Raw genomic sequence first — 27,863 nt, forward strand, 5'->3', positions numbered from 1 at the left:
CACTTGCTTTGATTACTTTCTCTTTCAACACTACGTCTTGTAGAGTCAAAGTAATACTGTATAGAAAACGGAGCGAGAAACTAATTATTTGTATGGATAATTACGATAATTAACTACTTGTTTTATTTAAGTGTGATAATTCATCACACTTTAGCACTGATAAAGTGTATTTTAGTTCTTCTTTCATGAAGTTCAAACTTTTTGTTTCTTCCTGCTTGTGTGTATCAACACATCAACCAGTTTCACAGATTTGCTATGAGCTCTGTATCAACATAAATCATTTTTATGTTCTTGGTTTCAATTTTTACAGTTTACTTGTTTTGATATTTCTAATCAGATAAATAGTATGCTAGTATTTGAGTTGTTTTTTTTAAGAATTAGGTATTACATCAAAATAATTAAAACAAAGATCTTACTGAAAAAGGTCCTAAAGCAGCATCGTTAAAGGATAAAGAATAGAGCAAGTAGATACGATATCTCTAGCGCCCTCTGCATGGATCGAAGGGGTCACTTGCGTAAGAGGAAAAACTATTAATGAAAATCAGGATGTGTTTCCAATTGTGTTATTATCAAATCAGCGACTTTAGTAATTTCAGATAAATTTATAGTTTAACAGTTTTCTTTAATGTTTTCTTGAATTTTGATTGGCTATTTAACAAAAACAAAACGGTAATTTTAGAGAAAGATCTGGCTGACTCTTTGTCCAATGTATTCATTATCGTTTAAACCTGCGTATATTTAGTGTCGAGAGATCACGCAGTGAAATGTGGACATCTGAAAACAAGCTAAAGTCAACAACGAAAAATGAACCGTTTTGTTTGTCGTAGCGATGGTTTCCATTGAAAGTGTCACATTAAGAATGACTGGTTTCGGATGGTATGTTAGATATTGTACTGCATACAAATCCAGAAAGTGAATTTATATTGTCAGTTATACATGTGTGTGTGTGTGTATTACTCAGACTGTATATAATAAATAGTATTCAACTGTAATTAGCTTATTTATGGGCCACAAAAGTCCTCAATTTTAGACAGTGCGATAATTCGACGAAACTTTTCCAAAAAATATGACAGAGAAAAGTGTTAAGGGTGCATAAATCAATAAAAATCAATATATATACATTTTAGTGGCGTTTGCATAGTTGAAACGTTTCTACTGATCTTGAAACTGTGAAAGAGACGATAAGATGGTGTGGAAAATGTTATAACTGTAGATGCAAGACAGCTTAAAATAGACTGAAACTATAGATAATACGTTTCATAACAGGCTGAAACATTAGACAAGTTTGTCTTAAACAACCTGAAGCTGTAGATAAGACGGTTAGGAACAGCTCAGCAGTGTGGATATGGCAGTTTTAAACAACCTTAACCTGTAGATAAGACTGTTTATAACAACTTGACACTGTTGGTAAGATATCTCCAACAGCTTCTCGGAATTGTATGAAGATACAACGGTTTCAGAACAATTAAATGAAATGTAGGTAAAATATCCCCAAACAGATTGGAACTGCAGAATGTAAAGTAACTTGAGTCGTAGATAAGATAGCATAAAGTAAGTTGGAGCTATATGTATAGGATGACTTGAAACAAGCAGTATCGTGGGTTAAGTGTCTCAGTACAGCCCGGGTCTGTATATACTTTGTAAACGATACTGCTTTGTAGGAATTAGGAGGTAGCTTCATGAGGATGTATTATAACTGCTTTGTAGGAGTTAGGAGGTAACTGTGTAATTCATGATGATGTATTATAATTGCTTTGTAGGAACTAGGAGGTAGCTGTGTAATTCATGAGAATGTATTATACTGTATTTAAGCCACCTTTTTCAAACTTTGATAGTGTGGTAAGAAGTTAGGTTAATTATTTGCCTAATATTTTTAGTATTAAGGTATATACCCCTCGAATATTCAGCGATTATTGGTTTAGCACCGACCTGTTCGGATATCGAGTACGGTTATATAATCGGTTTGATACTGACCTGTATGAATTTCGAGTAGGGTTAGATTATCAGTTTGTTACTGATCTGAACGGATGTTGAGTAGGGTTAGATCATCGGTTTGTAACTAACCTATATGGACGTTGAATGTGGTTAGATCATTGGTTTGTAACTGACCTATATGGACGTTGAATGGGGTAAGATAATCTGTTTGGTACTGACTTGTATGAACTTCGAGAAGGGTTAGATTATCTGTTTGTTAATGAAATATATAAACTCTAAGTAGAATAATTAGTTATTTGTTACATTTTAACTACGACATTTTACTTTACTGAAAATGAAGGTTCATAACCTTTTTTAAAAATTCAGCTATTGGTTGGATTACGACAATTTGAAATTAATTTTTCCAGGAAGTCAAGCTCAATCTTCTTCAAAAATTATGATGAAATATGTTGATGCTATATAACGGCGTTATGCCTCTATAAAGGAAGCTATGCTTTTGACTCCAGGAATAGAGGGTGCATAATACGAGAATGTAATACATATTTACCATCTTTACAGTTAAAGAGCAAGAATGTTAAACTTTTGTTGTTTTTACATAGTTCGCTTTCCGGATACCGAAAGGCGCTGATGCTAGTTATCAACTTTAACCTTCTCCAAATGATAAGCTGAGTTCTAAATGAAAGCAAAACAAAGTCCACTTATCTGATTATTTTAGTGGATTAACAAAGCTATTAAATATAAAGTTGAGTTATTCTTGTGGACGAATAGGTAATAGTTGTTGATGGATCTGTTGTTGATATGCACCACCTACTGGATAGCTGATCTAACAGAAACTAACGCCTGGTTTTTCATATGCTTGAAGTTTAAGGATATATTGGTATATTTATGCCAATGTTTGGGCTTCAAGAGGAATTTCCTAAACTTAGAGGAATTCTGATTGTGGGTGAAGATAACTGTAAGTAGTGAAGATAACTGTAAACAGTAAAGATAACTGTAAATAGTGAATATAATTATAAGCAGTGAAGATAACTATAAATAGCAAAGATAACTGTAAGCAGTGAAGATAACTGTTAGCAGTGAAAATAACTATAAACAGTGAAGATAATTATAAACAATGAAGATAATTGATATGGGTGAAGATGACTGTAAGCAGTTTTTTTTATCCCACTGACGAGATAACTATCTGGCAGAAACTTTCAGTTCTAGTTATGATTCTTTTATTTAGAACAAGAATCTGTGAGACTTTGATGTAAGTCACCCTTGAAAACGTTCGCAAGGCGGTGAGCGTCGTTTCTTGTCACAGTTGAAACTCTTGGAACGTATGGTTTGTTCCGTTTGGAGAGCCCGACATGGTCATGCGTGTTAAGGCGTGCGATTCGTAATCTAAGGGTCGCGGGTTCGCGCCCGAGTCGCGCCAAACATGCTAACCCCACTCCTAGCCGTGGGGGCGTTATAATGTAACGGTCAATCCCACTATTCGTTGGTAAAAGAGTAGCTCAAGAGTTGGCGGTGATGGCTAGCTGCCTTCCCTCTAGTCTTACTCTGCTAAATTAGAGGCGGCTAGCACAGATAGCCCTCGAGTAGCTTTGTGCGAAATTCAAACAATTGTTCCGTTTGGTTGCAGTGTAGCGTTTGATTCATTATTTAGTGCATTAATTTGTTATTGTTCCTTGTATTATATTGCTTTTATTTTGTATTATAAACTGTGAAAGTCTAAATGACGAGAAACCCACTTGAAATAAAAACAATGTTTCTCAGAATGGCTAGTATGGGTATTAACACATTTACTAATAAACATAAACATTTCGACCTTCCTAGTAAATGTATTAATACCCATACCAACCATACAAACTGTGAAAGTGTCATTAAACATTTGGTACTCTAGAGAACCTGTGTCTTTAATGTCTGTCTCTTTCTGATTTAATTTTTGGAACTCGAAAGGAAAAACACGTCAAAATACGAGAACTGAGAACCTCCTGTTGTTAACCAACCTAACTTCTTTACTCTACTGGTTATCCAAGAGAAAAATGTTTATAAAATGCCCAATCAAACAGCAACAAAAAAGCGATATTTCTGGACACAAATCCTTTATGTTTATTTCAATTCAAAATTAGGAATAGCTCTGTACAAGATGCCCTATGGGTAGTTTCATGCAAATTTTTCGAGACAATTTGTTGTTGTTGTTTTGAATTAAGCACTAAATTACACAATGGGGTATCTGTGATCTGCCCCCCGCGGTTATCAAAACCCGGTTTTCAGTGTTGTAAGTCTGCAGACATACGCTGAGCCACTGAAAGGGAGCTTTTAAGACAAACCATTAAACTATCAATTATTTTTGTGGGTATAACATACTACACATTCGTATTCTGGTATATACCCATGAATATTTTAAACAGTTTTTCAATTCGGATTTTTAGTTATCACAATTCTTGAAAATTATATGTTGTTGTTTTTTTGTATAGTGTTCTTTTTTAATTACAAGATTAGTTGATTTTGTTTCCTGAGTAATTTTGTATTAGTTATGCTTTTTCAAGATTTATTTATTTGTTGAATTTTGGTAATGTTATTCGACGGTTATTTGCAGTAGTTGTTCCTAGATTAGAAGTGATAAACTAGAAGGAAGGCAGCCAGACGACACATTCCACCACCATTTTTTAGGCTACTTTATTGTGCAACGAAGACGAGTTTTACTAGTAACTTGACCGACTTATAACCCTAAAATGCGGAAATCTAAGAGAACAATAACAAATAGATGCAACGGTAATATTTTTGGATAATGGTATTCGAACTCACGATCCGCACTTTGAATATCGAGCACCTCAACCATCCGATCATGCCAGGCCTACATTTTCAAGCTCCGGCTTGTGTTCTTTGATAGCATGTTTAAATATATTTTTATTCTACATGTGTAATTGCATTAATTATATAATTTACAATTGCTGTTATCTTTATTTGGTTTTTTACACCCTCTATAGAGAGAGAATATGTACAGAATTAACTGATGAGCTTATAAAGATAAAAATCAGAAACCGATCCTTGTAACAGACGCAGCGAAGATACTTTATTGTGTGGGCTCATACTTGAAAAAACAAAATACCAAATAAAAATCAAGAGCTCTGAAACTAAACTATTAGAAATTTTCAACTAAAATATACAACTATTAGAGTGTTTGCTTGTGGTGAAGTGCAAAGTCACGCAATGAGGTATCTGTGCTGTGCCCACCCCATTACAAAGTTTTTAGCGTTATATACCTTTAGATTTACCACTGAGAAGCTTGCTTAACGTTTTTTTCAGTCTAGAAAGAACAATTCACCATGTTTAGCCTAATTTTCAGTTGTATTAAAAACATTATAAAATGTGAGGCTTGACTGAAGCGTGAAACGTTAACACCTCTGATAAGGTACAATAAACAATGAAGATATCTCACGTTTCTTGTTTTTTTTACTGTTAAATGTTTTTTTCTTTGTAACTTTTATCAATTTTGGTGTTTTCATCTGAGCTGCCAACTCAAGCAATAAGTCTCAACTGAAGACAAAATTGCATTATTGCTTGTTTGAATTGAATTTCGCTCAAAGCCACTCGAGGGCAATCTGCACTAGCCGTCCCTAATTTAGCAGTGTAAGACTAGAGGGAAGGCAGCTACTCATCACCACCCACCGCCAACTCTTGGGCTGCTCTTTTACTAATGATAGTGAAATTGACTACCAAATTATAACGCCCCCACTGCCTAAAGGGGCGAGAACGTTTGCTGCCATCGCGATTCGAACCCGCGACCCTCAGATTACGAGTCGAACGCCTTAACCCATCTAGCCATGCCCGGCCGGCATTATTGCAAATATCGTATTAAATGAATGCGTTAAGTTTTGTTAACAAATATATTTATTTGATATTTAGAGACAAAAATACAAGAGAGTATTCTGATAAAGTACATAAGTTATGAAATGTGAATATACGTGGTGAGTAACTAGTGGTTTAACTACATGAATTGTTTGAATGTGCGTGCATAATTTCAAGTCTGTTTTACCCACTTTCGCGAATCTTTGTTTACAAAGGTATTTGAAAAACATATCTCATTAATGATACGGATTTGTTATTCTGGATTATTTTGTGAACACACTGTTTAAGATAATGCAATATTTTCTCTCTTCATCGAAATAGTAAATTCAGAGAAAAAGAAATATATCATTTGATTCGATATTTGTCACCGAAACAGGCTGTTTTTTTGGGAATATCATCTCACATCAGTAACCATGAATTTGTTTCTCGGTTCTTCTCTCTACAGGGTTACCAGTGAGAGATAATAAATTCCTTAAAACCGATTGAATTTGGTGACAAGTGGCAAATCGAATGTTCTTGTTTCAGAGTTGTTACTTATTGAAATTCACAATTTTAATGACCCCAGAGAAAACTTTCAATTTCGAATTTTGCTCTTGTTTCTGATTATAATGATTTTTGAATAATTCATGTCCACGTGAATATGTCTTAGATTATCTTACACGTGACTAAAGTGTAAATGTTTGAAACCTAATAACCGATAAATATAAGCTTTAAACTTGCAAGTTCCTTTATATATTCTTTACACACGTCTCAATTTTACACCTAAGGATGAGAAAACTACACTTTTATCTGAAAATTTACAGCAGTTTTTAAGACACCTGCAATGAGTGAATTTGAAACATTAAAGTGGTTGGAAATAAAATCTTGGTGTTTCAAGTTAAACCGTTGATGTTTAGACTTCAGATACTAAACATGGTAGTGTAAACGATTTGAACGACTCGAAATGTTTGAAACATAATTGAGAAAAAAGTTTATACTGTCAAAAATCATGTTTTATTTCGTATTTTAATTTGTTGTGTAATCAATATACAGTAAAGTTATCAGAGGCTGTTAGCATACTATAACAAAGGCAAATTAGGTAGTTTAACTTGTAACAATACAAAAGTTGTATTTTTCTGAGATAAAGAAACAAATGTAACCATTTTCACGTATTTAAATATCGCATGTTTTTATTATATAAATACATACTGTACACAGTCATACACGAACATCTTAAGAAAGAAATGAGGATGCAAAAGCAGAGAGGATAAGACTGTAGATAAATAACTGAACATCAGCCTTAAGAACAAAAGAAGACTGATTAAAAAAGAAGGGAAGGGAAACAGATCTAGACATTAAGTTCAAGCTAGTTGGTAATTCTTGAATCCGTAAGATGGTTGTCAGGATAATTATTTACTGTGCAAAGTTTCATAGAAATGTTTCCACAAAATACAAACAATTATTTAGTGGTATTTGAGAAATCCAGCCCTGGAAGCAAAACCTCCATAAAGTCCAGCGGCGTAGGCAGGGGCGCCATAAACCCCAGCAGCAAAGGCAGGGGCTTTATAAGCTCCAGCCGCCAAAACAGGAGCTCCGTAAATACCAGCCCCGACAGCAGCAGGGGCAGCAGCAAAAGCAGGAGCTGCAACAGGGGCGGCAATAGCAGGAGCAGCAACAGGGGCGGCAATGGCAGGAATAGCAACAGGGGCGGCAATGGCAGGAGCAGCAACGGCAGTTTTCACTACAGCAGGTCCGTGAGCGACAACACCTGGTTGGCTGGAGGCCACAACGGCTGCAGCTGGAGCACTAGCGGCTGTTCCTGGTTCGTTGGTCTTGACCACAGCACGGAAACCGGCACCATCAGCAACGTACTCAACTCTGCGGGCACGACCGTCGATGTCAGTCAGACTGTAGGCTCCACGTTTGTTTCCATATCCGTCTCCAGCCTCCCAACGGCCATTGGTGGCCCCGAGTGGGTCAACAATGTCGTAGTTGAATGCGTAGTTACCAAAGTCCTATATATTAAGTGAAACATTAATTTAAATAAAAATATTTTTGATTATTAATTATCAATTTAAGTTTAACGTTTGTCTCTATATTGGTAGACGATAAAGAAAAGCAAGGGAGACATTTCTTAATGCATATTTTAGTTCTCACACATCGGTTATTGGACTACTTATTTAAAATCTAACAAAGATTATCAGACCAAAAGGTATTTAGGCTTAAGGTCATAATCTCCTGAAAAAGTAACAGAGAACTACGATTCCTGTACTAACTGTTCTATATTTTAAAAAATCCAATATTCATATCTTAGTTACACATGTTAAAGTCTGCTGATAAACAAACAAACGCAAAGAGAGACGAAAATAGCATAAAATCTCATTACATACGTCTTGTCGGCGGGAGCTGACACTGCTGCCACCTGCCAGGCCATGAAGCAGTCCACCATGGGCGACGGCCATGAGAGCGCAGAGAATAGCAATCTGGAACCAATTTAAATAAGCTCGTGAATTACTTTGTCGACAGTTTTTGCTCATGTATCCATCAGATGCAACGAAACGTTGAGAACTTTATAGGCTTAATATTTGTAATAAAAATCACTTATACCGCAAATGATTTCTTTTTCACATTCTTTTATTTTTTATTTCGAAATCTCACACTATGCAAATGTTAAATCTTAACTATTTTTGTGAGTTTCTGATTGTGAAATCCGAAATGGAAAAATTAAAAATTAAATATTTATAGATAAAAATATCGCCAAAATAAAAGTTCCACCTATTTTTTGTTTAATGACATCGCATACTCATAGAAAAGACAGGCATATTAATCACCAAGTTAAGTTTAATTCTGATCGTTGTACATAGCTTCTTTTAATCAGAAGGATTTGATATTTAACGTTACAATTTAAAGTTGTGTCAGTGAAACATACCTGTTTTCTTTTCTTCTAAAATTAAAGTAAATCGTTTCTCACACAATGAGCACACGTTGCAAAATGCGATACCATATTTGTCAAATCGTTATTCCGAGTTTAGAAATTTTAGATATAAATTTATGAGGTCGAGAGTTTTGTACCTTACCTTAGCGATCATGTTGCTGCTACAGAATTTTGTGGACTACTTAGAACAAGTGATGATGTCTGTTAGTTTCCACCGTTTTTATAGTGTCTAATGACGTCATCATGACCTAATAAATATTGGAAAAGTATCTTAACAGTGTTAAAGGATTAAATTCAGGGCTGTCTGCTCACCCACTTGTTCTTCTAACGTGGCTATGATACCTTTCAATATATCAAGGCCGTTTTTTTTCATCACCTTAGTAATTATGCATGTACGCACCGCCGCTTCTAGGGAAGTTTATGGTTCCATAAGGACAAACCAGATTGGTTCTTGGTTTATCTACAATTAACAAATATTGGACTTATACTATCAATTTTTAACGACTGGGCCTGCGTCTAAGAGATTGTATTTTATATCTGTTCAACATGTTTAATCCAATCGTTTAATGATATCATTAAGTCTCTTCCTTCGGACAAATCGAAAATAATAAAGGTTGTTTAGCTCTCAACCACTGTCCGAAATAAAGACGCAGCCCTTAATTCATAATAACTGTCTCGAAATAAAGATGCAGCCCTTAGTTCATAATAACTGTCTCAAAATAAAGACTCAGCCCTTAGTTCATAATAGCTGTCTCGAAATAAAGAAATGGTCCTCAGTAGTTATCCCTCCTCTCACTGGAAGAAAGATATGCATTTTCTTAACCTAAAATAAAGACATGGTTCCTAAATAAAATTATCCAGTGAAAACTACCTAACGTTTGTGTAAAGCTCATATGCAGTAAGATATGTCACAGAAGTATTCGAGTTGTACAGTACTATAATAAAGAGTTGCTTGTTCACATTAGCACTTGACTTCCAAACTGTTACTCGTACAACCGTATATATCTTCAATGAGTGATCCGAGCATGAAGCTTCGTCTTTTCTTTTATATATTACGAAGTAATCCAGTTCGTGCAAGTACAAATTTCCACCAAATTTCTGTAATGTGGCCTGGTATGGTCAGGTGTTTAGAGCGCTTAACTCGCAATCTAAGGATTGCGGGTTCGAATCCCGTCACACCAAACATGCTCGCCCTCTCAGCTATGGGAACGTTATGATGTGACGGTCGATCCCACTATTCATGGTAAAAGAGCAGCCCAAGCGTTTGCGGTGGGTGGAGATGACTAGCTGGCTTCCCTCTTGTCTTACACTGCTAAATTAGGGACGGCTAACGCAGATCGCCCTCGTGTAGCTTTGCGCGAAATTACAAAAAGCTAACAAACCTAATGATGTACAATCATTACCAGTTTTCAACGTCCGTGTTTGGTGGATTTTGTTTCATAAAACCAGTACTTGATCTTCCCCTATTAGTATATTATACTCTTGGGATACTAGTCATTGAACAGAAATGTTAAATGAACTATATTGTATGTAATTGAACTGATTGATCATCTAAACAGCTTCGAAGTGTAATGGTATTGTTTAGAATTTTGTGCGTAATTTAATTTGCTGTTCTCGTAGCTACCTAAATATTATCCTAAAATTTAGTTTGTAGCACTAAAAAGAACGCTGAGGTACTGTAACTGTTTCACATTTCTAATCCTGGTCTTCCAGTAAAGGCGCCCAGTTATTAATTAATATATTCCATACAGCTTTTCTTCAGAAAATCGTTTATATTATGCAAAAAAATAGGCAAAGAAAAATATTTCTAAACTAAGTCCTCCACAGAAATTTATTTTTTATTTTTATCTGTACGTTTTGCACTTGATTTGCTTCATGTGAGAACCGCACTTGATGAACATTACATTGTGACTTTAGTATTATTGTATTGTGATTACATTGTGAATTTGACAACAGTACATTGTGAGTTTGAATAAAGTATAATGGATTACATCGAAATTTTGATAATATTACATTATAACTTTGATAACTTCACATTATGCCTTTGAGAACGATACAGTTGACTTCGTCGATAAATTTTATTTTGAGGATATTATATTGTGATTTTGAACGTCGAGGCATTGTAATATCGAAATTATTGCATTGTGACTTTGATGTATTTGTCACTGAGAACATTACATTGAGAGTGGAAATATTAAATTGTGACTGACATTGTTGCAGTGTGACTCTGACCACGTTACATTACTTTATTACTACCTAGCTATTTTAAAACACATTCAGCCAGAAGTTGTACCAGTGTTAGGTATTTTTTTACCATCTAACCTTTATACCTAGCCTCAATCTTAGAAAGCTTGAGTGTTTCCACCTTCCAACTCTTGTCTAAAAGCGGACACACCCATTTTACGGTATGTTTCCTGGTGAGAATTAAGTCAAGGTCATATGTTACCGAAAGTAGTGCACGTAGTAATACAATATATGCAGGTGGTGGCCTATGCTGAAGGCTGGTTTCTAGGGTGACTAAGTCGACGACCTTCTATAGAAGCTGCTGCAATCAATTTTTGGTTTCTTTACTGGTGGACTAGAAACGACTAGATGCATGTGAAAATCGCTTGATATCACTTCACTGAAATGAGAGCTTATAAAAAACTGAAAATGTAGGCTTAACGAACGTGACTGAATGCAGTCTGTCAGAAATGGTGGGTTTAAGTTACTTCACAAAACCGCCTGCACAGTTTGACTCACCGGCTGATTAGGCTAAATATGGACTTCAACAAAACCTTGATCCAAGATTGACAGTGTAAATTTATAACGAGTATGTCTTTATTTTGGTAAATAAAACATTTAAAATCAGAGTAAGAAATAATGTAAATTATGATTCTCTTACTTTTTATTTATTTATTGTGACCCTTCTAACATCTTGAAGCTTAGAATATCTTCCTATATAGAACATTAATATCAACATTCTATGATGGTGATGATGATGCGTTATAGTCACATATGTTTAAAATTTGGTACATAATTGCCATATATGAAGTATAACTAGTTAAACAAATGATACCTAAAGATATTATGCCTTTGACGTAGTCTAACATTTGGGTCCTCCGGTTGGTTAGCAGAAAGTATACGGACTTACAACGTTATTATTTAGGGTTAGATTTCTTGCAACTGAGAGAGCGCGTATAACCCGCAACGGTTAAAAACAAACAAACAATAACTTTGATCATGTGGATTATATCCGAAGTCGATTTTATTCAACAATGAATACGTTTAACATCAACAAATAAGTGACAATTAAGTATATTGTAAACTCAGAACGTGATGGTATTATTTTTGTTTAAATGTTAAACAGAACAAACGTGGGGAGCACACTTAATGTTAACTTAAACAAACTAAGCGTGACGATTATTTCTTTGCCGATAAACTAACATCTAAGCCATCTTAATTCTACAGACGGCAAAAAATACTTACATCTCTCGCCGAAGTTTTTAGTCAGCTGGTAAGTGATCTTGGTTTGGTTTGTTTTGAACTATTCGTTGATAAAAGAGTAGCCCAAGAGTTAGCGGAGGGTGTTGATGACTAGCTGCCTTCCCTCTAGTCTTACACTGCTAAATTATGGACGGCTAGCGCAGATAGCCCTCGAGTAGCTTTGCATGAAATTCAAAAACAAAACAAACATAAAGCTTTGATAATTGATCAAGCTACTATCCTCTCATGGGCATTAAATATGCCCATTAAATATGATTAACTAATTATCACTCTACCACTGACTTGTAAAGTGTCAGTACAATAAACTGTTTTTGTGTAAATCATATTTGATCTATGTTTGGAATTATTGTTCTGTTGCAATGTAAACCTTCGACAAAGTTTTAGTTTTTCATTCGACGTTTTCAGGTTTACCTCTTGAATGTGTACTAGTTCTCCAATGCCAGTTGTAGAAAAACATTCTCATAATTTTGTGGACCCACCATAATGGTTGACAGCTGGGACTGTATCTGCCGGGTTATGAGCAGTGTTGTGTCCCCGCTATATATATGTCGTTTGTCATTTATCCCAGGAAGTTATATTTTGGTCTCACCTGTCCATAGAACTTTCTACCACACTGTTGTAGAGTTTTAGAGATGTTTACGAGTATAGACCATTCTTTATCTAAGACACATCTTCGTCAATAATTGCTTGTTTCTTACTACACAAACCTTTACTGTGTACAGTAGTGATATTGTTGAGGTATGTACAGTAACTCCAGTTTCTGCTATCGAAGTTTGTAGTCCCTTTAGTGTCACTGTCGACTTGATAGTCGCTTTTCTGATAATGTTTCTGCTCGTTTGAGTGCAGACTTTCTTGGGCGATGTTGACAAGGTTAAGATATTGTCACATACTATATTTTTTCACATCATAGTTTACTGCACTTAATGGCAAATTGAGGACCTTTGAAACTGATTTATAATTCTACCGGAATCGTGTTTTTTAACCATTTTCTCCCACAGGCCTGTAGAGGGCCATTTTCTTATCGTTCTCAATATTCAACAGTAAACCAAAGTTTAACTTATAAATTACCTTGTCTACATCAATACTAGCAACATTATAATATGCCTTAGCATCTGATAGAGTTGTACCGAGCAACTGGTATTTATTTTATTAGGGTAATGATGAAGTTTTATCAACAATGTGTTTTCAAGGTCTGTTTGTGTTACGCCACTAAATTTGGTATCAACGCACCTTTTGTTCTTTGTAATCTTTAGAAACTGGTCTGAGAGTAATATAATAAATACTATAGGCCATTTGAATCACGTCTTTCGCAAAAAAATACCTAAACATTATTTCCAGTATAGAGGGTAAATTCTTTTGTAAGGCACTGTACTTCTTTAAAATATCGTTATCTTTAAATCAATACGAAGTCTACCTTAGTTTTGAGAATAGTTAAAGTTAAGAGTAGTAGTTTAATGTAATTAATCATGTTCACATGTGAGGGGAGGACAAGACATGTACAACGACGATTTTTTGTCATATTTTAAACATTGACTACCATAAAAACAAGCTAGTTGCTCAGAAAAATAACTATTCGTAGAAGTTGATTTAAGTGTTGATATTTATAATGAAATAAGAAGGTTCACATGTTTCTATTTACGTAACAAAAGTAGATAACGTTTGTTTTGGATTCAAAATCTTCATATTATTTGTCACGACGAGTTTCAAGTAATCGTAATGATTCTAGATTTACCTATTTAGTCCAAAAGTTATATTTTTTGAAGATCAGTTCTACTATTTCGTAAGTAGAAAGATTAGATCCGCGTGTGATGTATTCATGATATCATATCTGCACCCTGAGAATAGAAAAAATATAGTTCTCCGTGGCGGTAAAATCGTGACCCCCAGTGCAAATCTACGTGCTCACAGTATAAAACTTTCTCGATGTTGGGGGTTGCAAATCGCGTTATAAAAAAGTTTTTTAGTACATTATAAACAAGAGTTTCATTATATATATGTGAAAACGGCTGGTGTGGATAGAAAAAGCACTATGTAGAGGAGCGAACAACGTTTCGACCTTCTTCGGTCATCGTCAGGTTCACAAAGAAAGAAGGAGGTAACTGACCGATAGCTGACCACATGTTTGAAGACGATTGTGTAACTGAATACAGCAATGTAGAGGGCATGCTTAGATGTTGGATTATATTTATTAATATACGTATAAAAATGTTTCTTTGTATTGGTTTATTTTGGGTTTAAGTTGTTGTATAAGTAAGGTTTTTTAATCTTGCATTTGTTTATGTTTGTTTCTTTATTTAGTGTTTGGGTGTTTTCTATGGTTATGTTGTGTTTATTTGATTTGCAGCGTTCGAAAACGCGTGAAGGTGACTTTTTGTGTTCTGTAAATCTGGTTTCCATTTTTCTGCTTGTTTTTCCAATATAGAAGCCGTGGCAGATATCACATTATATTTTATAAATAATGTTGGTGTTGTGTTTGTCAGTGTAGTTTTTACATAGTATAGACCTCAATTTTGTGCCTGGTTTTTGGATAAATTTGGTATTAACTGGAATATCATATTTTGTTATTAGTTTTTGCCAAATGTTGGTTATTTTCTGCTGATGTTGGGAATATATGGTATGCAGCAGTATATGGTTTCGTGATTTTTTATTTCGTGGGGTATATTTACTTTTGTTAGTTGATTTTGCTTTCTGTCTATGTGTGTGCGTATAATGTTTTCTACGGTTTGTGGAGGAAACTTATTGATGTTGATGAAGTATTGTTTTATTTTGTCTAATTCATCGTTAATTTTATCTGGTTAGCATAGTTTTATGGCTGTGTTTATTTGGTTTCTTATTATGTTGAGTTTTTGTTTTGTTTCATGTGCTGAGTTCCAAAGAATATACAGTCCAGTATGGGGGATTTTTCGATGGATTTCCGTTTTAAATTGTGTATCGGTTCTTGTAATTTTGAGGTTAAGAAATGATATTTGATTGCTTTCTTCCTGTTCACATGTGAAGTTAATGTTGGGATGTATAGAGTTAATGTGATTGAAAAAATTAAGTGTGTGTTCTGTAGATGTGAATCCCGCAATAATGTCGTCTACCAGTATAGTGGTGGATGTAATGCTGTGTTAATTGCTTGTGTTTTAACTTGTGTCATAAAAATATTGGCTAGAACTGCTGATACTGGATTGCCCATGATTAGGCCATTTGTTTGTATATAGTTGTGGTTGTTGAACATGAAGTTTGTCTTCATCGTGGTGAATTCTGTGAGGGTTGCTAATTGGTTGCTTAGAATGTCTATTGATGGGTTAGGGTCTCGGATATAAAGTTCTAAGTCTATCTTCAAGCTTCAGCGATTGGAACTTTTGTAAAGAGGGATATAACATCGAAACTGGCCATTAAGGCTTTATGATTAAGTTAACTAAGGTTAGATTTGAAATTAAAAGAGTCTTTGATGAATGAGCAAAATTTAAGAAGCCTTACTTAAAAAAAAATCCTGTACATAAAGCTTTCTGTTTTCATACCAGCCGTTTTTACATATATATTTTTCTCTACAAGTGGGTTTTCTCGTCATCACGGATTAAGAGTCCCATTATAATATGATGTTCATCAGGTTATGTTTAATAGGGAGATATGATTTCAGGTGCAACAGGGAAGTCCAATTAACAAATGATGTTTATGGCTGATACTGATACGCCAATACGTGTGTAACTGTGCTTGCATGTCCAGTTAACGTCCAACAGTACTCATATAAAACTTGCTTGTTGTCTGTACAAATTGAAAGGTCGCACAATAAACAACACCATCCCTGTGTAGTATAAAATATTATTCCTTATTCATGTGTATTATTCAAAACAATTTGTATAATAAGAGTTAGAGTCAGTGTCTGTGTGTTACGTAACTTTTCCTAAACCGCTGATTGCACCGACATCTAAATGATATCAAATGAATCCTCTTGGTCCCAAGGTTTGCACAAAGGTAAAATTTTTCACGTGCCCCATTGAGGAACCCAATTATTTCACGAAAATCCTTCTCCTAAATGGCCTGGCATGGCCAAGCGCGAAAGGCGTGCGACTCGTAATCCGAGGGTCGCGGATTCGCGCCCGCGTGGCGCTAAACATGCTCGTCCTCCCAGCCGTGGGGGCGTTATAATGTGACGGTCAATCCCACTATTCGTTGGTAAAAGAGTAGCCCAAGAGTTGGCGGTGGGTGGTGATGACTAGCTGCCTTCCCTCTACTCTTACACTACTAAATTAGGGACGGCTCGGTACAGTGGGCTAACAACCTACTCACTTAAATACCTGTTGAAGAATCCGCAAGCGATTGCGGCCCTATATTCCTTGATGGAATCTAATGGTGATAACTATCTAAACTAACTTTTCCTAAATTGCTGGACTCGCCGACTTCTAAGTAGAACCAAATAAATCGTCACGGCCTCATGGTTTGCACAAAAATAGAACTTTTGACTTAACCTTCTTTGGGAATCCGGGTATTTCGTTAAAACACTTTTGCGAGGATTCCCCAAATGTAGCACGTAAATAAATAGGCCTATTTATTTACGTAAATAAATAAATACGTAAAATAAAAGTAAATACGAAACTATTTACTACTACACGTTTAATAACTAAATGGTAAATCGTCAAAAGTATTTGAGAGGTGATAAACAAACTGCATAAAATTAGAAGTCATAGAACAACTTGAGAAAATCATCAGAGCAGAAACAAAAGACAACAACAAAAAACAAACTAACAAACACAAATTTCCCAGTCTTAGTGAGTGACTGATATTGTTGAAAGTTTCGTCTGTGTAACAGACATCCCATTGTTATAAATGCACCAAATTGAACAATAACACAAGAACCACGTGCTAGCACTCGTGTGAAGTAGTCGCTTACATAAATTAACTAATTTATCAACCTTTAGTATATGCACACGACCACAACTCACATTACATCACTCAAGCGATACTGCAAACTATAAAATATGTCATCATTTGTATAGCACACATGTACACTAACAATGTGTACACATAACATTAGTGAAGAGAAGGTGCACTATTATTTGCACATATCATAATATTATGGTGCACGTCCACACTAACGATATACATATAGGATATTAGCACAAATGGATAAACGGTACATAAAATCATGTCACTTTGTATGAACAAGTGCAAAAATATTTAAGAGAAATTAAAAACGTAGGAATAGGTGCACCAAAAAGTGAGGAAACTAGGTAGGAATGGGCATGGTACAATAAAACTTCCTCTGTAAAGCCTCACAAAGGAACTTGTCCAACATCCAGTTCATACCTACTTCGTTATTCTTTGTTCATGATATTATACGATTTATTGCTACATACAAAAGCGTGTGTATGATTATACTGCTTTTGTATGGACAATGACGAACACATGACGTCGATACAAGGAACCTTTTAGAATTTTGTAGATCTGTATTTTAATCCATCATTGTACGAAATCCTATTGTATTTTCATGTAATTACAAAATAAGGGATAGGTTATAAAGAAGAGAAAAACACGAATTATAGTTCCACTTGAATATCTGATTCTTCTAGTATGTTAAAAACAGACTTTACAGTGCATATATTGTCTCAAATAATGAGTCACATAAACCTCTAGTCATTGCATAATAAAAATTACTAGCTTTAATAGTTTAGTCTACCTGACTTGTTGTTTACAGGATAGTTTGTTTGTTTTGAATTTCGCACAAGGCTACACAAGGGCTATCTGCGTTAGCCATCCCTAATTTAGCAGTGTAAGACTAGAGGGAGGACAGCTAGTCATCACCACCCACCGCCAACTCTTGGGCTACTTTTTACCAACGAATAGTGGGATTGCCCGTCACATTATAACGCCTACATGACTGAAAGGGCAAGCATGTTTAATGCGACGGGGATTCGAACTCGAGACCCTAAGATTACGAGTCGAACTCCTTAACCCACCTGGCCATGCCGGGCCTTTTACAGGATAAAAATAATAAACGAAGTGAACATGGGGCACTCCCCGTTACGAGAATGTACAAAGGAAGTTTTGTTAAATCATGTCGATTTTAACTTGTTTTTCACTTTTTGTTGATTCCATTCCTACAAACCTTTAGTTTTTAAAAATATTTTTCTCCACTTATATATAATATTTAACACAATATGCCTAGAAATAATACCTATAACATATCACAAGTGCACTCAATGGGTGCAACGGAACCATTTTAGTTATACGAGTGAACAAGTGTATTAATCGATGATCAATAGCAAAACGATTCTAGAATCGATTGTAACTACATCTAATTTGATCAGTTTCACTGGTTCTGACTCATTCAACAGTGATATCAAGTCACTGAGATATGTTCTATCATGATGTAAATGTAATTACTCTTGACAATCTTCAACACAGAGAAGATGTATTCGCAAGATCAAGGTGTGGCGGACAGAGCTAGAACCAAGTCCGAACTCATTCTGGATTCGTGTCCGAGAACTCCTTCTGGTGAATCCTTTTAGTTTTATTGATTGAGCAAACATTGTGTACTCAAAAGCAACATCTGCATCTTGATACATTAAATCAATGGAAATCAAGAACAGAAACAGATTTTTAAGAAGATTGAGTTTTTAGAGCATTCAGCATCAAACCTTGAAATAATGTGACCCAGTAAAGATCTTTGCCAGTTAACATGACATTTGTTTTAAAATATGAATCCAAAGTACAGGAGTTGTCATACTAAAACTGAGAATTGAAACCACTCCAGTACAGAAAACAACTGACAACAAAACGTTGTGGAAGTGTCAAATAAATGAGGGAACTTTGTCGTGACATTTTTCTGTCAATGACCATTTATGACAATTTTAACAGAATAAGATAAAGCAAGAAGGGTTAGTTTTCTTAAAAATACGGAATTACATTTCAAATAGTCGACGTGTTTGTTTTCACCTTATTATTATTATATATTTATACTTTCACACATATTCAGAAAATCTTTTAACGTCTGTAGGAATTTTCCATAGATCTAAAATATTATTTTATTTTTAGCAACAGCGTACAAATATACAAATGAATACATCATACTTTTGAAAGGTTACTTTAACATAAATCGTCAGTTTTTATCTCTAACGGCATAATAAATCCTCACGTCAAATATATCAATCTTTACTTTTAAAGCATATGTTGAGCCTCGTTTTAAAATTTTCATTAATAACAATATAAATTTTATAAGATGGTACTTTCAATAGAAAATTATATATGAAGTTTGGTAGAGTATTTTTGGTTGGCTAAAATCGTGAGATTTTTTTCATTACTGCATAAGTAAAGAGAAAGCATGCAATATTCATGATGAATTTACTGCTAAAATAACCAATAACATGATTTAATGTAATACGTATCACACCTATCTGTTAATCTGTGTAGACGTACAGAAAAGTGATATCGTAGTCTCTCCGTATTGGGAAAATTGATATACAAGTGAATTTCCCCTATATTAATAGGAGTTTGAAAAGGGCTTTGGTAAGCTGGCTTCACTGTGTGGTACTGATGAAGGACAGAATAAACGTTCTGGGATGTTGTTCAGTAACTGTGTGCCGTCTGGTAGAGTCAGGTTCGAGGCAGATCTCTTCCTTCCCCTGACTATCTTAAATAAACTCTCAAATACTACAGCTATCATTCGCGAGTATAAGCGATGTAACACATTGAGTAAAAACAATGATTCTTTTTACCTCTTCAAAGTCTAGTCCATAAATAGCACACTTAGAACATTTGTTGCTGTTGTATTACTTCTCTTAATTTGGTCACATATACTCAGAATCAGTTCATACTAAAGTAGTTCACTTCATTTAGTTGTATATGTTTATAAACGGTTCAGTAGTAAAGTGTTACTTGTTCACTACAAAATTACCAACGCGTATTTCATATGAAATACCCTTATACATTTGTAGTGTCTAAATCAAAGCAATACTTCTAGAATCTAGTTTTGTTTTTGAAGTAGAAAATTAATGCGATGAGAGACGGTTAGCTCTATTATCTTCATGTATGGTACAGTGAACTGTTTCAGTTAATAAGTAATTTTTATACAGATTTTGTTATATATGTCTGTCTTTTACGGGTTTAATATTTACATATTTGTCATGAATGTTATATTTTTGTATCTTAATCTCTATAAGCTATGGTTACTGCTCAGTTTTGAATTGTTTGAAGTTTGTTCATGTGTGTTGGTGCAACGTTTGTTTAAGAGGGATGTGCGTGTTCTATAACTGATATATTTTGATCATGTTCTTGGGTCTAGTTCCTGTGACTTTAACACACATTGCTCATTGTCAAACTTTGTTCTTTATTTCTGTAATGTGGTTAATTCACAATAATAAATAACTATGAGGAATTTAGTTTATGAGATGACATTCAGAAGAGTTACGTTGATATACAACTCTGGAGGATTTCTATGTGTTTTGCTCCCCAGTGGCACAGCATTATGTCTGGGGACTCACATCGAGTCTCAATAACCGTGGTGAGCAGAGCACAGATAGCCCATTGTGTAGCTTTGTGCTTAATTCCAAACAAACAATCAATCTGTGTGTTTTATATGGTTTTAAAAATAGAATTAATTTTACTCTAGGAACATTATTTTTAATTATATGTTTTTTACAATATGTACAGTTCGATTCAATATCGATTGCAATTGAGGAATATACTGAGCTCTGCAACTTGACAATATAAACTAAAATCTGGGTCCTTCAAAGGCATGTTGTTTACATACATGATGAAAAAGGATAGGCCTAACTATCTCAGGAGTAAAATACTCGAGTAAGTGCTCTCTACATTTATTCCACATTTTCTGTATTCTAGGAAACTAGATAACCAGTGATCATCAACTTAAATCTCAATCCACTGAGCCGTACATCGTCTAATGCTTTCTCTATATAGTAGGCTACATTACGAATATTTTCATTAAAGCTATCTGTGCTATGGCTTTATTTAAATTAACTAAACTCCCAATTATTTGACGAAATATTCTGAAACCATATTGAACTTTTGGTAATTTTAGTATATTGAAAAGTGAGGAGATCCTATTGCTAGTAATTCTCTTTAACAGTTTGCCTAAATAAGATGTCGTTTATTCTTCTTTGTCGAATTTCACACGAAAACTACTCGAGGGTTATCTGGTTTAACAGTCCCTAATTTTGAAATTATAGAGTCGTCAACTCATGAGCCAATCTAATTGAATAATGGGATTTAACCATCAGGAAAGAGACAACACAAGTGTCTTACAGCAAACAAAGAGAAATATTTATCAATTCTTAGACCAAAAGTTACGTAAAACCAAGACAAAAATAAAAATGATTTTAAGAAATACATTTGTTTGTTTTTTAATTTAGCGCAAATCTACACGAGGTCTGTCTGCGCTAGCCGTCCCTAATTTAGCGATGTAAGATCAGGGGGAGGAAGCGAGTCATCACCGCCAACTCTTGGGCTACTCTTTTATCAACGAATAGTGTGATTGACCGTCACATTATAACGCCCTCACGGCTGAAAGGACGAGGATATTTGGTATGACGGTGATTCGAACCCGCAACCTTCGAATTACGAGTCGAACACTTTAACCACCTGGTCAAAAGAAATAGTTATATTAAAGCAAAGACAGCAATAAACCACAAAATAAGATAATAGTAAAATACTTACAAACAATCGAACTCATAAAATATATAAAACACAGCTGCTTCCCAAGCTGGTTTGTTTCTTCGTTCTCTAGATGAGGACTTCTAGAAACTACCGAAAATCGTTCTGAAAAGGGTTTTAATTCTGCAACTAAGTCAACACATGCAAACAAACTTTGTGATGTTTCTATTTTACTATTAGAAATTATATCACAGGATTGGTTTAATATTCACTTTGACCAACATAGAATGAGAATACCGATACAGTCAAGAGTGGCGACAACTATGGAGGTGGCAATCCAAAACCAATATTGGGATTTCTGGTTTAAACGTTTAAGGAATTGTACATTACATTAACATAGTACAAGGTTTTTAGTAATATCAAAAAATTTGCTTCATTCACCAAATTCTAGCTGTTATGTATTCTATGTATTACATTAACATAGCACAAGGTTTTTAGTAATATCAAAAATTTGCTTCATTCACCAAATTCTAGCTTTAAAAAACAACAAATTGTTGAATATCTGAACTTCACGAACATTCTCACTTATTTGAGATTAAACAGATTTAAGTATTTTTTGTGAAATGCAACCCATACCATATTTTCTTGTCTTTGTTTCAGAATATCTATCAAGTACTGCAGCTACTTAACAAATTTACATAATATATCAGATCATTTACTGATGTATCTATTCTATCATTTACTGATGTATCTATTCTGTCATTGACTGATGTATCAGTTCTATCATTTATTGATGTATCTATTCTATCAGAAGGGAAAGTAGCGATAACACTATCTTTATTTTATGGTGTTTAGAACACAAAATTGATTCTATGGACTGTACTTTCCTTTTCCTCAATAGATTGTTTTTTACTTTTATACGAGACCTTTTGGTATTGGTTTAAAAAACATAATGTGGGGATGAAGAGAATCCATAACATCGTTTTGCTTCTCTGGTTAGTTTTTTATTAAATAGATTGTACACTTGACAAATTTTTAAGTTAAGGAATAACTATGTTATTTCGGATTTACACTGTGACAGCTCACACTTGTTGTATTCCTCAAAAACATAATCATATTGGATTATTTCATTGTGATTAGGTCCAGCGTTGCCAGGTGGTTAAGGCACTCGAATCGTAATCTGAGGGTCGCAGGTTCGAATCCCAGTCACACCGAACATACTTGACCTTTCAACCTTGGGAGCGTTACAATGTAGTTAATCCCACAATTTGTTGATAAAAGAGTAGCCCAACAGTTGGTGGTGGGTGGTGATGACTAGCTACCTTTCCTCTAGTCTTACATAGCTAAATTAGGGACTGCTAGCGCAGATAGCTCTCGTGTAGCTTTGCTAACCAAATCATTGTGGTTAGACAAACCGTTAGAGGGACCTGCGCCTCCAAATGTTTTAAGTTCATTTTGCTTTCAGGTATTAGAGTTCAACTTGAAAGAAGGAGAAATAAAGAATTTTTGCTAAATTCTCAGATAATTTTAATTCACAGACTCTATATTATAAAACAGTATCTGTATCAGTACCCATTTGTTATGTTTCCATCCTTCTTAATGGTTGAACTTTTCTTTGTCTTATTGCATACGAAATAAAGTTACTTGTTTAGTTATGATTTTAACCGCAATTTGGACATTCAAGAAAGAAATCAAGCTCAAATTATATTATTTTCAATATAGGTTTATTAATAAAATACAATCTGTACAAATATACATCACCACACGCAAGGCTTAATATCCTGCTTTAAGGTAAAGGTCCAGGTTTTCCAAAAGACTAAAATAAATTTTTAGAAGCAAGCTTCGCAAATACAATACATCAGAAAGGAATAATCAGTGTTTCGTAAAATACCTTTGACACAATATAATTTCACTTATTCAAAACATTAGAAAAACATTAGCAATGAAAAACATTAGCAATGAAAATAAAAGCATTATAGCATGGAAGCCAAATCACTTTGATAACAACATAACTACATAATAACTACCTAACAGATTTACATCAGACATCAGAAATAAGTACTTAGTGGTATTTCAAAAGTCCAGCTCCGTATAGACCTCCGGCATAGGCGGGGAATCCGAAGGCGCCAGCAGCAAAGGCAGGGGCTTTATAGGCTCCAGCCGCTAAAACAGGAGCTCCGTAAAACCAGAGGCGACAGCAGCAGGGGCAGCAACAGGTGCGGCAATGGCGGGAGCAGCAGCAAAGGCAGGAGCAGCAACAGGGGCGGCAATGGCGGGAGCAGCAGCAAAGGCAGGAGCAGCAATAGGGGCGGCAACGGCGGGAGCAACAACAGGAGCGGCAATGGCAGGAGCAGCAACGGCAGTTTTCACTACAGCAGGTCCGTGAGCGACAACACCTGGCTGACTGGAGGCCACAACGGCTGCAGCAGGAGCACTAGCGGCGGTTCCTGGTTCGTTAGTCTTAACCACAGCACGGAAACCGGCACCATCAGCAACGTACTCAACTCTGCGGGCACGACCGTCGATGTCAGTCAAACTGTAGGCTCCACGTTTGTTTCCGTATCCGTCTCCAGCCTCCCAACGGCCATTGGTGGCCCCGAGTGGGTCAACAATGTCGTAGTTGAAGGCGTAGTTACCAAAGTCCTATGAAAAATATTCCTTCATAAATACTTCATTAAAAGTAATTTACAGCTTTTATTTTGTGTTATTAATTAATTATCATGAAGTGCTTTCGTTGTGTTACGTTTACATATGATTCGAACAAACGTCTTTTGCCGATACTTACGTCCTGACGACGAGAACTGATACTAGATCCACCTGCCAGACCGTGTCCAGCAATCAATCCGCCATGGACGACGGCTACCAGGGCACAGAGGATGGCAATCTATAAACGAAAATATTTAGTTATTTGTTTTTGTTTAGAGAAAAATCCTTTTATACAACATTTAAATTGAGAAAATCACAGATTGCTACTTATTTAACTAAGCGTTAAGTTGGGTATTTCACGCAATTAAATTAAATTTTTGTATATGAAATGCAACCAGGCTTTACTTTAAAACCTCAGAAAAAAAACAAAAATATAAAAAGGACTGAATGTTTTATTAGGTAAATTCTTGTAACATTCTTGACTGAATTCACGAAAGTTTGTCTAGTGAAATGAAAGATGAACGTGATGTGTATTTTCCTTTCTTTTTAAGGTGATTATTTGTTTCGTTTTTTTTAATTTCGCGCAAAGTTACACATGGGCTATTTGCCCTAGCCGTTCCTAATTCATTAGTGTAAGACTATAGGGAAGACAGCTCGTCATCACCTCCCACCGCCAACTCTTGGGCTACTCTTCTACCAACAAATAGTGGAATTGATCGTCACAATATAACGCCTCAACAGCTGAAAGGACGAGCATGTTTGGTGTGATGGGAATTTGAACTCGCGGCCCTCAGATTACAAGTCGAACGCCTTAACCCACCTGGCCATGCCGGTCCTTAAAGTGACTAACAGATCATCTAAGTCAATTAAATAATACAGTGTATACGTTCTGTGTGAACATATACGAAGAGATAACTACGTTTATATTACACCATTCTAATTATGTATTACATGACTAGACTGTAGATTAACACTAGTTAAACGAATCTTGTATTCATTTTCTCTATAATTACTGGGTAGATAGAAACGGTATAGCTAACTAGATATATGCCTTCGACTACGTCAGATCTTATTAACTCACCTTAGCGATCATTTTCTTGCTGTTTGGGTCTCTGGACAACTTGAGTTAACACTGATTTCCATTTCAATTTCATCCACTTTTATAGTGGCTAATAGTGTTACCATGACCCAGTAAAAGTAACTCCAGATATTTCACCCCAGAAAGTAAACCCATTGTTGTACAGAACTCCTCCCTTTGATAATGTGCACATATACCCTCAAGGACGACAACGTTACCCGAATTTCCCAGAATTCTATCTACCAGACTAGGATATACGTTCGAACTTTTTTGAACTTCACATAACTATATCAAAGTTCTAAGTAGTTTGGGTTGTTGGTCTTGGTGCGTGCACACTTCCGTGCACACGTTTATTATGGCTTATTATAAAATTCTCACTCGATGGCTGTAGTGAGTGACACATTATTTCATCAGCCTTACAATCATAATGGTTGTAGCTATACAATAACCACACTTGACTGACTGATCTTAGATCAAAAAAACACATTATAATAAAAACACACTTAGCTAATATGTAAATATCGACATTCACTCACAGTTTGAAAAAAATATGTTAGCAGTAACAACTGAAGCTACTGTGTGTTTATATTTGTGTTTTATTTATAGTGTAAGTTTATTTAATTAAGACTATTTAAAAAATATACGTTGTTCTCTAGTTGTTTAGTTAACTGAGAATAATGACGTTGAAGATCTTACCGACAGTGGCGTATTCAGGTAGGAACTAGAAGGAGGCTTAACCCTAGGGTCCATTGATAATTTTATTCTATGTAAAATTACATGAGGTGTAGGGTCACAAAAGGTATTAGACCCTAGACTCACATGACCTTACATCCCCCACTGCTTACCGATTCATATGGGTTTTCCTGTTAAACTCCAGCGATGAAACCGAAAAAAATGTGTAGTGTTTCTATAATATCCATTTACAATGAATGTTCAAACTTTTATTTTTTAGATGTTTCAAATTTTTCAGTTTCCAAGTCTTCCTCTGTGTTCATACAGTTGTTTTATAATCTTAATTCACTTATTAGCATGAATTATATGGCGTGAAACCTTTTTTCAACACACAGTAAGTTTTATCATAAACTCATGCCACTTAACAACATAAGTTATAGAGTGAGACCAGCTCTTTCACTCTCGTGTCAAATTATGACAAAGTCTGACATCTTATAGTCGTTGGTTTGGCCCTTTTTCTATAACAGAGAAACATGAAACACACGTTCTGAAACGACTTTAAACTAAATATCTTCAAAAGGAAAAAGTATTTTTGTAAACGAAAGAAGAGCTAATTTGACGAATAAAACACTCCTGAATGTCAGTAGTAGTAAAGGTGATGTAATTCTCTCTGAAAATTACAAGACAACTTGGAAGTTTGATTGAAGCTGTTCAATATCTCGTTTGACGACTTTGTCAGGGACATAATCCCTACATGCAATCAACATGTAGACAAGGACACACCAGCAAGGTGTATCAAGTGTTAAATACGTTTAAAACTCCAAGCCTGTGAATTTAACCTAAGAAGAAACTACTGAACTTTGCAAAAATATTTCGATTAGTTGTTAACATTTTACGCCACTTAGTACGCTTTAGTAACTTTCAAAAGTGCATTCTGGGATATTTTCAAAATCGTTAACTACAGCAACTGTGTAAGTTAAAGAGAAGTATTTTCTAAATAAGTAATGCATATCTCAAGTAATATTTAGTAAAATAACAAGTTTACCTAATTGTTACCCACATTAAATATATGTATCTTACAGAATCTGACACTTTGAGGACAAACTAGTTGTTTGTTCAATATCATTCTATTATTTAAATTTGAAAGAAAATGTGTATTTTAGAAAGTGACTTTTTTCAAGGGTACTTAATTGTTTCTAACTTAGCGAAATGTCATTATAACGTTGTTGCTAGGTGACAATTTTTTCTTCTTTATGTAACTATCTCGACTTAACCTTTGACAACTCTAACTATGGAGCCAAAAGCTCGCAGAAATGAGATACGGTAATAATCAAAGAATATATTTCCAGAGTATTTCTTAATGGATGAAATGTTCATGGCAGTGTAAAAATAGAATAGTGATGACGAAATTCGGTAAATTAAGTAATTCAGAGCCCTGGAAAAGTACTACTAAAGAGTTCGTTTTGATGAAGACAATATAATATAGCGCTGAAAAATATGCAACTTTAAAAACCAAGTAATTTGTCTTACGTAACGAATTCGTTTTTGTTTTCACGCACGATACTCATGTTCAAGATATTTACTGCATTTACAAAATCTGTGGTAAGTTGTTCAAACGTTCAGTATGCTTAAAAAAACAACGACAACAGCATATTCGTTGAGTTTAATTTAATACGATACGGTGACATAACTACAAAAGAT

General features: G+C 35.0%; 2 protein-coding genes across 2 annotated transcripts in view; both read right to left on the reverse strand.

Annotated features, from left to right (window-relative positions):
- Positions 1–6,742: 6,742 nt before the first annotated feature.
- The window catches only part of LOC143236137 (uncharacterized), a 43,332-nt gene continuing 22,211 nt past the window's right edge, over positions 6,743–27,863 (reverse strand). The window contains exons 8-10 of the mRNA XM_076474424.1: positions 8,829–8,864; positions 8,142–8,234; positions 6,743–7,766 (exon numbers count right to left, since the gene is read on the reverse strand). Coding sequence (XP_076330539.1) covers positions 7,215–7,766; positions 8,142–8,234; positions 8,829–8,864 — 681 coding nt within the window. The 3' untranslated portion in view covers positions 6,743–7,214. The remainder of the gene's footprint in view (positions 7,767–8,141; positions 8,235–8,828; positions 8,865–27,863) is intronic.
- LOC143236839 (pupal cuticle protein Edg-84A-like) lies at positions 23,472–25,615 on the reverse strand. The gene is made up of 3 exons (XM_076475456.1): positions 25,494–25,615; positions 24,552–24,650; positions 23,472–24,409 (listed from the first exon to the last, which is right to left on the reverse strand). The coding sequence occupies exons 1-3, from the start codon at positions 25,503–25,505 to the stop codon at positions 23,930–23,932; spliced, it is 591 nt and encodes a 196-aa protein (XP_076331571.1). The 5' UTR covers positions 25,506–25,615; the 3' UTR covers positions 23,472–23,929.

The sequence above is a fragment of the Tachypleus tridentatus genome, chromosome 13 (assembly GCF_004210375.1).
Source record: "Tachypleus tridentatus isolate NWPU-2018 chromosome 13, ASM421037v1, whole genome shotgun sequence".
Classification (NCBI taxonomy): Eukaryota; Metazoa; Arthropoda; class Merostomata; order Xiphosura; family Limulidae; genus Tachypleus; species Tachypleus tridentatus.

What these genes read in the sequence shown, in the direction of transcription:
- LOC143236839 (XM_076475456.1), bottom strand. An exon ending in TCAGTTCTCGTCGTCAGGAC is followed by an intron (nt 24,410 to 24,551) that starts GTAAGTATCGGC and finishes TATTTTTCATAG; the next exon opens with GACTTTGGTAACTACGCCTT.